Genomic DNA, 12,871 nt, shown 5'->3' on the forward strand with positions numbered 1-12,871 from the left:
TCTAGTGTGGGTGATATGATCATCGGAGCAGTTTATATCGAACATGTTAAAAAAAACGCTGAATCTCACCGTAGCTTCCTCGTAGCGTTGGGCGATGAGCGTGGAGCAGAAATATTCCTATTATGGGATGTAGAAATATACGATCCATCTCCAGGTTGTATAATAGTTAGGGATGCCCTGATCACGTTTTTTGCCACCGATACCGATCACCGATCGTCGTGAGCCATATCGGCCGATACCGATCCGATACGATTGTTTTTGATTAAAAAGAAATTAAACATAATTTTATATACGTTTTTTTTTTTTTTTTTATATAAAATATATATATTATATAATTAGACTTGTACTTGTATTATCTGCGAGACATCGCCACCACGCAACAAGTCAAAATGCTCGCTATCTGCAACAGCTCCACTGTCTGTGTGTACTCTAGTAGCCTCCAGCTCCAAAAAGGATTCTCCGGCGCTGCAGCGGGACCCTATTGGTAACGTTACTGTGCGTGTGCGTTGGTCATTTCACATTCAGCAAGCCCTCAGCTCGAATATGCATTAAATCAATGTTATAAGACATTGATATCAAGAGCTATCTGTAGCTACTGCTAGCCGGCTAGATGACGTTAAGACAGAACTTTAGTTCAATGGGACATTTCGTTTTGAACAGTAAACTAACGTCAGCTAACGCAAGCTAACGGAGGTATGAACATGGACTACTAGACTTTCTGGATCATTTGTTGATATCGGGAGCTATCGGTAGCTAGCCGGCTAAATACCGTTAGACAATGCCTACTAAACGTGAATAGTTGACTGGGTAATTTTGTATAAACAGTAACGATAGCTAGGTAGCTAACGTTAGCGCAGGTCGAATGCACTACAGACTCGAGCAGAGGAGCCGCATCTCAGTCCTCTTTGTTTACAAACTCTACACGGGGGCGGGCCACCAGATGGCGCTCTTGAACCGTTGGAGAGTTGAGAGGGGATCAACAGTAGATCTCAAGTCTCCGGGGGAGAAATATGATTGCGATCACAGATTTTTGAAATATTGATATCAAAGACGTGGTACGGCGTCTTTGGCAGAATGAGCATGGCGGGGAATGACGTGGTAAGGCGTTTTTGGCGACCAAAGTGTTAATATCCCGGATGTTGTCACAGAGCTGTATTTTGGCTGTAAAAGGCATATTGGGACTCTAATACCGGCCAGATCCTGGTATTGGCGCTGTCTCGAGAATGCAGTTTCCCCTGTTGCAGACCGGGTGTAACTTTTTTTCGCTCCGGGTGGACTTTTCTGTTAGCGTAAAGCTATGGCTTCACCAGATCGCCTGGAATACTTTTTGCGACGCCGAATGCAGTAAAGGAATATAGCATCAGCCAATGGATATCGATCTACCAGATGCCGATCAAATAACTGGGAAATTCTTTTTGGAATCCAACCGGCCACAGGTAAGCGCGATTTGACGTCAATTTCAGCCTGATCGGGCCTTGTTCTCATAGCCATCCACCCGGTCAGCGTATGTTGTTGTAATAATGAATGCCGTTATTGGTAATCAGAAACGACCCCCCCCCCCCCTTTTTTCATGCATTCATGGTGGAACATGATACCGATCATAGGCATTTAGATTTTTAACTCTAGCTTGTGTAGGGCCGAAATCGATTTAACGTTATTAGCTTAGTGCCCTATAACTAGCCTTGCAGGAATGATCCCAGACCATTCCGATATAACATTCATATTCACAACGCTATAAAACGGGAACGTATTGATGAGAGAAATATTTCTTTATGGCATATTGAAGGGAAGGTTTATACTGTCAATTGACAATGGACACATAGCAATAATGTGTTAACGGTCCTTGCTAAGTTTTTGTTGGTAAAATATGTTTTTTGTTTTGGAAAGGCTTCCTTTGTGCCGTAATGCAGTTCAGTAGGGCTCCGGTGGATCCAACCTGGTTGCACACAATATAGCCTAAATATAATCTAGAGTCTAGGGTTGGCTTGATATTATATATATATATATAAATATAATTCTCCTCATAAACATCTACTAAGCTTTTAAAGGGAAATTCCTTGTTGACCAGATTGAGGCATAACTAATTAATTCTCGATCTGGCTGGCCAATCTCTGCTCAGAAATATTGTCAGTGGAAGGCGCTACTGTGGTAGAGATATAGATCATCATGACGTGTAACAATTTGGAAGAACTACAATGGAGTTTCCTAATATCTAAATCGGCTTCCTTCTCTCTCTCTCTCTCTCTCTCTCTCTCTCACAAGGCGTGTTTCTGTAAATGTGGCAACCTTGGCATTGTCTTGACTCTTCGCCTCAGTGTAGTGCTTTTGTAAAGCAGAAGGCTGCAGCAGGTGCAGTAGTGTAGGGCTACATCTCTGGCCTGATGGTATGTAGCTGCCTGTGGGCTGATTTTAGTCTAGAAAAGCAACCTGTCTATATAAATGGAATGACCCAGAGTGGAATTCTCCTTAATAATATTGTATGGCTGTACATTGCTTAAGTTGGCCATAAAAAAACGGATTGTGCTCAAACTGAAATTCATTCAATCTTTATTTATACTCGATAATACACTGAGTAATTAAACTCATTTACAGTGCCGTCGAGATGTTACATACACAAGTGTCACAGTGTGTTCATAAATATAAAGACATCAGACAATCAGAATAATTGAGAGCACATTTTAAAATACACAAAAAAAAAAAAAAATCTTTTAAAAAGAATAAAATAGCTCAAAATTAAAACGGAGGTGAAATGATTACTCTGCTCACCTAAAGGAAGAAATTAATAGTCCACAACATGACTAGAGAGACTGTTGTTGCAAAATAGAGGGGGTAATCAGGCGCAGCCCTAATCTTAAAAAACGAACTGAATACATTGCTAACATAGTCGTCTCATTAATGTCACAACTTGAGTGAGAGGGAATCCTGAATGGACTGTGCAGCTATCTGTGGAAGGGATGCTTTGTTTTCAAGAGCATCTTCAGCTTTACTTCACAGGACTGTTGGCAACAACAAAGTTAGCCAACATAACCTTTCCCTGCTTTTGTCAACCAGCCCCTTGTATTGGACATTTTGCCTCCATGACTCACAATACCACATAATTCTGCAATTCCATCCAATTATATCTGCAGAACCAAAGACATGAGGCTTGTAATTGGGTTCTTTGCCACTGGCTGCATGTATACTTGATTGGCCAAGTGCCTGCTGTAATCCATACACCAATCTGTGCAGGTGAAGATAAATAAATAACTAAAATCCATTATCAACAAACGAGCTGTGTCATTTCAAGAGGTGCAGATACTTTGTCCCCATTTTCAGATGGAAGTGTTTTTAATGTCTCTTGTACTTAAAATGGACAAAGTGCTGTCATTTAGTGGGTTCAAAAACTCGTCATCACCCACTATGTGCCAACAGTCAGACGATGCCTGTGATGATGCTTTTTGGAATGCATTAACCTTTCTGCTTTATTTTTTACAGTTTATATAATCATATTCAGCGATCCAGTAACTTGATGGCTGGCTGTGACTACTCTCTTTTTAAGGTAGGGGAGCTTTGCTCACTATACGTCCGTCTTGACTACAGTACAAGAATGCCCTGCACTGGGAACTGTCTAAGCTTTTCACTCTTAAAATGGATGTTGGCTATGGCTTTGAAGTAGAGGTGCAGTGATTCAGCAATCTCACGATTCTATTTTAAATATTTATTTTCAATTCAATACATTCATTTATTTGATTCTGGATTGCCGTTTTGAGTTACTTTTCTTTTTGACTGCGGCAGACTTGTACTGTAGGCATCAAAGTAATACATCGCACTCAGTCTAATGTAAACAGTTTTTTGGAACATTTGGAACATGTGATGTGAGATCAGTTTTTTTGGAATCGTGATATTTTCTTTTAATGTGTTATTTTTTTTTATTTTTTTTTGCAACATCTCTAGTTTGAACACATTTTTTACATTCTGGTTGGACGTTGACTGGGTTCTATTATGTTGGTCTGGAGAGTTCTGTGGCCGACAACACAACTCTGTTATGAAATACTGATGATTTTGTCTCGTGCACACACGTTTGGCAGCATTTTTTAAGGGCCAAGAGCACAGACTTTCATTTGGCACGTTGCTTAAAGTGTAGCTAAACTCTATTTTACGTGATGTAGCAGCCTAGATTTGTCGTGGGTATTTCGAGTGCCGTTGCTCTTTGACCTCTGACCGATTTTCTTTTTTGGGGGGGAGCAGGACGGCATTGAGCCCATGTGGGAGGATGAGCAAAACAGACGGGGGGGCCGATGGCTGATTACTCTCTCAAAACAACAGCGGAAGGCCGAACTGGACCGCTTCTGGCTGGAAACGGTAGGTGTGCCCCTCACTCTTATATCCTACCAACCTTACTTTCAATACAGTTGTACAGAACCTATTAAACTCTTTATTGCCCATATTTACTGTAACCTACAATTTAACTGATGGGGCATACAGACCCTCATCTGCACCTTGATTACAGTTTACTTTCTTCATATTCTGAGTTAATTATATTGTTTACACTGTTTACTTGACTAATATTTTTTATATTCAGATCAAATGTTATTGCCTATATTCATGTCTTTCTACTATTACCCTGCCCATACCTGTACTTCTCCTCCCCATGCTGCTATGGCACCTGAATTTTAAGGGCGATCGATAAAGGAATATCTTATCTCATCTTAAACGGGTACTCTCTCTTGCCCAAGCTCACTCTTGTATACACACACCTTGTACAAGTGCATCCATGTTTTTTACACTCTACCATATAACAGTAATATGTCCAGTTACTTTTTTTTGCATGCTGGCAACTAGGGGTGTAACGGTACATGTATTCGTCCCGCGAATTTACGGTACGGCCGTCACGGTGCGCTACGCGCAGCCATACGAAGAATACGTCTCATACACACTAGGTGAAAGTAGGGTTGCACATTTTACAAATCTATGCTCAATATCTTTACTTTACACTGGCTTACATTGATCTTTAATGTTGAATATTAAGCTTGTATTATCAAATGTAGATGATTAATAAAACGTTGAAGCTTAGGCACGAGCGGACAGAATTAATGCGCACTGACGCTCCGTTTACTATAGCCTATGTGTCCCTAAAACCAAACCATGATGAATTAATTAAATGTTTGTTAACACAGCAGGGTCATTTGAATTTTGCAGTTTCTTGTTCGCCCAATAATGGTAACCAATGGAAAGACACACACGCACATCAACTTTCTCCCGCGGACTGCGGATTTTCTCACAGCTGATGATCGGAGAAAAAAGAAAAGCACTACATACCACCAGATCATCTGAGCTCCAGTTGCTGCTACTGTGTTTAAATCCAATTGGCAGACTCGACTGTCAATCAAAATTTCATTGGTTGAGACAATAGTATCTAGCTGCAGCCCAGCAGGTAGACCATGCTGGGAGAACTAGTATCTAGCTGCAGCCCTGCAGAACATACTGGGAGAGAGATAGTGCTATTTATTGATGTTTCCTTTTTTTAATCGGTGAGCACAATTTGTAAGACAAATATACAGTAGTTTCATAAAAAAATATATATATATTACAAAAAAAAAATGTTTGCCACAAATATCGGTATCGGCCGATTGTGTTAGTTGAACAATCGGTATCGGTGGCAAATTTTCATATCTGTGCATCCCTAGTTAAATCCTCTCTACAAGTGAAACTGAAACTAAATGTTGCATAAATTGTTAACACTTTGAGTGCCACGCCGGGTTTTCCTTTTTACCCCCTTGATGCCACCATCCACTTCAATGTTAACGTTAATATCGCCTAATCTATGTTTTAAATTATGGCTATGTGTCTAATCTGCCCGTCGCTTATCAAAGACTATTTTCCAGTCAGTGCTGTCAAGGCAGATTGGTTTTTTATCGCGTCATTTCAGTTTCAGAGCATTTAGGCGGCGGTTACACCTTTCGTTTCATTGTCATATGCGTTTCGTCGCAGCCTCGAGTCACACTTTCGTTTTTGTCACCTGAGCACACTGATGTAGTACACTGCCAAAGCAGTAGGTGGAAAACATGAAGGCAATTTCAACCAATCAGAACTTGAATGTGCCTGCAAAGCAAATGTCAACAAGGCGGGCCACCATCTTTTGCCTAGTTACCCAATGCAGTACTTCTTTTTCAGCAAAGTCTAATAAAAGTGCAATAAACAAAACGGATACATTCACTGTGTTCTGCCTGTCATTTGTTGATGAAACAAAACTAACATCAACACAAGTGACCACCAAGAGCGGATAGTTTAGTCTAAAAAAAGATCGGTAGCTACATTGTTAGCTGCATGCTAACGTCAATGGAATTTGCCATTATAACAGTATAGCATTGTGGCTAGAAGCTAACGTTAGCTCACGCTAGTTAGCCAGCACCAAACTGATGATATCGGGAGCTGTCAGTAGTTAGAAATAGATTGGGCCATTTTGTTTAATGCTTGTTAAGTTGAAAGAGGAGCTTTGAGCTAACATGGTCTGATAGCTCACGTTAGCCAGCTGCTCATGCAATCGGTAATGCTAGCAGAATGAATGGATGTAAACTTTATTTAACATATTGCATATGGGTACAATACGGCTCAATACAAACAATTGTTAAGGGAATGCAGACTGTTGTAGCTTGGACTGGGGTCCTTATAACAATAACTTGACAACACATGGTAGCTGCAGCTATTTTGGGACACGGAGCTATGTCCCAAACACACACACACACACACACACACACACACACACACACTGTTGTCACCGGAAGGGCACGCAGATGGTATCTACTGCGCATGGGCGTTTTCGCAACAACGGCTCCGTGCAGACTACACGGCTGTTGTCGGTGCGTTTTTTAGGGGTTCTCCAAAATGCAAACACAATTTAGCGTTTCAGCCGTATCCACCAAAAAACGCCAAACGCATTTCTGTGTAAAAGGGACATGAAACGTATTCAAAAACGTATAAAAACGAGCACAAAAACACTCTCCCGCTTTAGAAAAGCACCCGTTTTGAGATAAAAAAAACATTCATTCTGGAAAAATTCTAGTCTATGAAAATCGTCTTTTACTGGAATATTCCACAACGTTGATATTCGTCTGCCTATTTATGAATAGTTTTCAAATAAACGCTAGATGATCAATATTATACGTGCAAGCACATTCGGGCCGCGCACGGATAATCGCCGCGTTGATTTCCTCTTGGACTTTTACAGTGAAACCGAAAGAGCCCATTTCACAAAACGGCTTATAACTTCATCAAAATTTGTCTGATTATCCTAACACTGATAACATAGATTACTTACCTGACATCAGATGGTATCCAACTGGTATATTCCAATTCCTGATCACCATTCGAAAAAATCGATAAGTGTATAGATCCAACGCGATACAGGAGTTCCAACGCGATACAGTAGAACTCCATGATCAGCGGGGCTCAGAGGCTCCAGAATGAACTGTGGTAACCCCGGCTTGATCAGTGGACTGGAAAATGTGGAGTACCGGATTTTTTTCCCCATCCATTTTCATTGAGTCCATTCCAAAATCCCTTATGTCATCTGGGAGACGATAGGGGGCGCTTTTTTCCACATATGATCGCCGGCGGCGCTCGTGTATACTCGGGTAGGCTCGCGTGATGCAATATGATTTCAGATCGCTAAAAAAAAAAAAAATCTGAAATCTCGTGAGTGGCTTTCAACCACATATTAATAAACCTGAGATATCTCGTGTGTGGCTGTTAAGGGGGCAGTAGGCAATTAAGTTTACTGTGGATGCCTGCTGAACACAGAATGACACCAGTATCACTGACTACCACGGCAAACCTAATATTATTATATTTAACACTCGTTTTTCGGATCAATATTTAATTTTTTATAATAATTTTATATAATTGTAATAATTCATCCAGCCTCCCTCCAGGACGCAGCTGGACCCTGTTCTGATATTGCAACGCCTCAATACTGCCGCCTGGTGGATTTCGGGCGAGTTACACTCTACGCCAAACCGGAAGTGGCGCTCGGTGCATCAGGGAAATTCCTCCGCCAGAGATATATTGTAACGTGGGTCTAGATACACAATCGAGTGCATTGGGATTGCTTTCGAAACGCAATAATCAATATGATTTCGGCGTTTATTGCGTCATACAAGCGGGAAATGGATCTAGCAGTTCGACGTCAAATAATTGGAATATCTTTCCTCCAGTCATCGGCGAACGGTAAGAGGAATCTAACGTTATTTTCAGCTTGATTGTCCATTTCTTTGTTTGCATCAACGTATCAACCCATACTAAATAAAGCCGTCACTGACTATCAAGGAATTATAAATGACCCCCCCCCCCCCCCCCCCCTTTCGTTCACGCATGATGAAGCATAATGTATACCGATAATATACATTTGAATTTTTTAATATAGCGTGTATAGGAAAGAAATCTATAATCTATCATATGCGTCAGGGCCTATAACTCTCGTTTTAGGAATTGCTGCAGAAAACCTGAAAAACACTTATATTCACGACGGTATTAACACAACAATGTATGATTGAAAAAATATAACGTTCCCACATCCGGAACGTTAGATACCCGATGTTGAATGGGCCATAGTAATGTCGATATAGCTATAATATTTAAAAGGTTATAGCCCTGCAAAGAAGGTAAACATCTCCATAGGCTTACAGCGCTGGCAGACTGGGCACAAAGATGGGCAGACAATGTATTAATAATAATAATTATAATAATAATTATAAATATATAATAATAAATATCTTTGTCCTGTTGTACCGAACCGTGACACCAATACCGAGGTACGTACAGAACCGTGGCTTCTGTGTACCGTTACACCCCTACTGGCAACACATTGTTCTTATTAATTATATACCATTAGTCAATTATTGGCGATCGTCTGTAGTCTTTAGACAATGTTGTGGCTGTTGTTCACAGCTCTTGTGCCTCGTTGGCGAAGCCTTCGATGACCACAGTGATGACGTCTGCGGGGCGGTCATCAACATCCGAGCCAAGGGGGATAAAATAGCAGTATGGACCACAAACTCTGAAAACAAGGAGGCCATCACACACATAGGGTGAGTCGGGTGGACAATGGCAATTAATTAAATGTTAATTGTGACCATCTGTTTTACATTAAAGTGGTTTTTACCGAGCGAGGCTTGCTGACGCTTCCGTAGCCCTGTTCTTTCATTTTGAGTAACTGTCTTTGGTTCATTGTCATCCTGTTTCAATTAAGAATGAATAAAAATCATTAGAATTTCACAAATTTACATCATTATCTGTAACGTGAATTTGGTTATTTAGATAGCCGTGCAGGCTGTTGGAACAAAAGCTCCAACAATGTATTATATACAGTAACTGTGCATTGACTTATAGTTCTAACTTAATACAGTTTGGTATCAAAGAGTAGAGAGTGCCGAGCTGGTAGAGTAGCGGCTTTTTGAAGAGAAAAAGTCCCTTTTGTCTATTCTGACGAGCAGTTACTTCTAACGATGCATCCCTGCGTCTTCCCTTTTCTCTAGACGTGTGTATAAAGACAGATTGGGTGTTCCGCCGAAGGTGGTCATCGGATATCAGTCTCACGCAGACACGGCCACCAAGAGTGGCTCCACCACCAAGAACAAGTTTCTGGCCTGATAACTCAAAACCATGGACCTTTCCTTCTCCTTTCTTTACATTGGCTTCCAATGTTTGTTTTGTTCTTGCTTGTTTTCCTTCCATGGTGTTTCTTTGTTCTGTTTGCAAAATAGGTGCCATTTTTGCGAAGTGTAGATGAGGGATGATGGGTTAATTAAGTTGCAACACTTAACGTTTGAATAAAATTATCTTTTGTAATTGGAAGGCCAATGTTTATTTGAGTGAAGGACACTAAAATGCTCCCCCAAGTTGTAAAAGGCCAACCGTTTTGTCTTAAGGACATGTGAGGGCTTGGTTTTAAAGGCCTTTCAATTATTTTCAACAGCTGTATATCTGTAGCTGTTCATTTGTCATTTTGCTTAGTTCATCATATCATGCCAAAGGGGCTGTACTTGCCTTTGATTTGCTCCTGTCATTACCCCTCCCCATAACCACACAAAGAAAAGCTGGTTTACATCATTGTTCTACATTGGAATTCCTTGTTCAATTCTGTCCTAATGTTGCAGTATTATATTTGTAACCTACAGTCTCCACCAATATTTAGTGCCCCACCCCAAACCTTTTAGCACATTTTGTCACACAATTGAAACGTTATTTATTTTTTATCAGACAGATCTTTGTGAATAATAAATAAAACTGCTTTTTTGGAGGATTTATTTTGTGCCTTTTTTCCCAGGAGGAATTCATTGCCTCAAGGATGACTCATTGGAAATTGTTGGGATTAAGCTGTGTCGAGGACTTTTCAGCGGTCTGCAAAATTTACCATATGATCAAATATATATTGTGCCTTTTCTTAACTACCAAATCTGACATCACGTGCATTCCGTTTGTGATTTTGAAAGCTCTCCCTCAGCTTCACAGCACTCATTATGTGATTTACGTACGGGTCTATCCTAAAAATCATCACCAACTTGCAGATGGGTGTTTTTTGGTGCTTCTTTCTTAAACCACATTCCAGAGTCTGCTTCTTAGGGCTCGCGTCCACCTGCCTCACATTTATGACCGCACGCGTCTTTTTTTCAATGTATTCCAATGGGGAGGGAGCGTATGCGGCCGCCTATGGGAAGTGCGCTGCGGTCGGCTTTTTTTTCCCACCGCCTTTCAGCTTTTCTATGCGGCCGCATACAGCCTAGAGAGTTGAAACGTTCTGAACTTTTTCTCACCGCATGCGCCCCGCCCCATTCTACCGGGCGCACTCCCAGCATGTTTCAGCTAGAAATATGCGCCAGGTGGACGCGGGCCCTTAGTGCTGCAGAACTACCTACTGCGCAAGCACTTAAAATCCTGTATTCATTCAGTCAATCCTTTATGGAGAGTGAGCTCTCACTTTTTTTTTTTTTTTTTTATTATTGCAAAACGGAAGTTATTAAAAGTCAGTACTCGACACACAATGCATAATGAAACTAACAGTCAAGGTGGCTAAAATTACATGCAAGTACAGAAACAAGACAAAAAAAAGTCTATAATAATATTTTACCGTATACAGTGTATATCCAACGAAATTAACAATTATACAAATGCCTTATACAGATATACCCCTAATACCTATTTTCTAAAACCCTACACACATATGCTCCAGCTCGAACCCCCCCCCTCCCGGACCCCTCCTTGGATAGTACCTCCATTATCCCTCACTCCTAACCAGACACTACCATTATAAGCTAGCTTTTATTCTCTCCACCACTTCTAACCACATTGACATTTTGGATTCGTTGAGACCCAGAATTCTTGCTGTAGATATTTCTTGATAAATCACATCGAGATATGTAAGAGACCAAACTTTCCGGCACATTTTTTCCGGTTGAAACCAGCGTGATGCGATCAGCTTTTTAGCTACTGTGATACCCGATAAAACCAATCTCTTTAGCTGTGGATTTACTGCAAACTCAAAAACATCATTCAAAAGCAATACAGAGGGGTGTACTGGTATATTCCAAGATACGAGTTTTGATAATTGATGGGTCACATCTTTCCAGAATGTCTTAACTGGTGGGCAGTCCCAATACATGTGCATAAATGTCCCTTCGTCTCCATTTGTACAGTGGCGAGCTCTCACTTTCAATGGTGTCAAGAAAATGGAGCACATAATAAATTAAAAAATAAACCAGGAATATAAAAGCAAGTTTTAAGGTACATTGCAGGATGTTCCGTGTGTCGGGGCCACAGAAGCTAGAAGCAGATTTTCTCATTTCAGTGCTAACTCTGGGCGTCTGAAATGTAAGCCACTAATTGGAGAGAGTATGATGAGGTCCAGAGGTCCAGTCCAATAATGAAGTGATCGAAAGGGAAAGCTCTCCAATAATGGCTTTGTATAGAAACATGCTGTTGCAAATCACGTCTCTCTGCTAGAGAGGACTGTCCAACCACAGAATACAGTGGCGAGTCTCAAGTAGTAGCATGTCTATAAATCGCATCTCCATAATCCATGATTAAATGTAGATTTCTCACCAAGATATTTGTGTTCTGTAACTCATGTCAGATACACTCAGTGGGTATATGCAAGTTATTGTAAATGATGTCTGGCTCTAGAGAACATACATTTTGTATATCGTTTTTATAACTTGACTTTTTCGTAAATATAATTCTGTCCAATTGTATTCTCGTAGATATTTGGTTTATTTTCCACTTGGAGAGAGTAAATGTCCCTCAAAGTTTTGTTTAGTGGGGTGAATATTTGCCAAAGAGACTGTAAATTGTTTTCTGTTAGACCCCAACCATATAACCTTTTGTTGTATTCCCTTGCAGAGCACACAGGTTTCATTGAAGTGTATTGCAACTGTTGACTTGAATGTAACTCCCTGCCATATTTCTATTACCTTTCCATGTACAAAAGATGGCTGTAAATAAAGATGTACAGTGGATTGTCTTTATTCAAAACATCCAATGATTTGTTTATTGATCATGAACTCATTGACTGTTTTAGATTTATTGTTTGATGGCCTAGAGAACATCACTAGTAGGCCACTGTATTGGAGCTGGGTTTAAGAAGTTAAAACTCGGCGCCTAGGTGGTGCAGTGGGCAAGGCGCTCACCACCAATGCAGGATACGCTGGGTTCGAGCCCAGCTCTCCGCATTGCTATCAGCTTGGCTGGTCGTTCATACTAATACAATTGGCAGTATTAGGGGGTGGGAAGCTGATGGGTGGGGATCGGACGTTGTGGACAGCGACTCCTACAGGTCGGTTGGTGCGCCTGCGCAGCAGAATCAGGATGCGACGGGGGCAGCGTGCCCGCCAAACGCAGA

General features: G+C 40.9%; 1 protein-coding gene across 1 annotated transcript in view; it reads left to right on the forward strand.

The window, feature by feature from the left end:
- LOC311242653 (eukaryotic translation initiation factor 4E-1A-like) overlaps positions 1-12,482 on the forward strand; it is a 30,382-nt gene extending 17,900 nt beyond the window's left edge. Inside the window, exons 4-7 of the mRNA XM_084331651.1 lie at positions 3,475-3,538; positions 4,228-4,341; positions 8,926-9,065; positions 9,513-12,482. Of these exons, the coding sequence (XP_084187777.1) occupies positions 3,475-3,538; positions 4,228-4,341; positions 8,926-9,065; positions 9,513-9,627 (433 nt within the window). The 3' untranslated portion in view covers positions 9,628-12,482. The remainder of the gene's footprint in view (positions 1-3,474; positions 3,539-4,227; positions 4,342-8,925; positions 9,066-9,512) is intronic.
- Positions 12,483-12,871: the final 389 nt, after the last annotated feature.

The sequence above is a fragment of the Notolepis coatsorum genome (genome assembly GCF_963971535.1).
Source record: "Notolepis coatsorum genome assembly, chromosome: 16".
NCBI lineage: Eukaryota > Metazoa > Chordata > Actinopteri > Aulopiformes > Paralepididae > Notolepis > Notolepis coatsorum.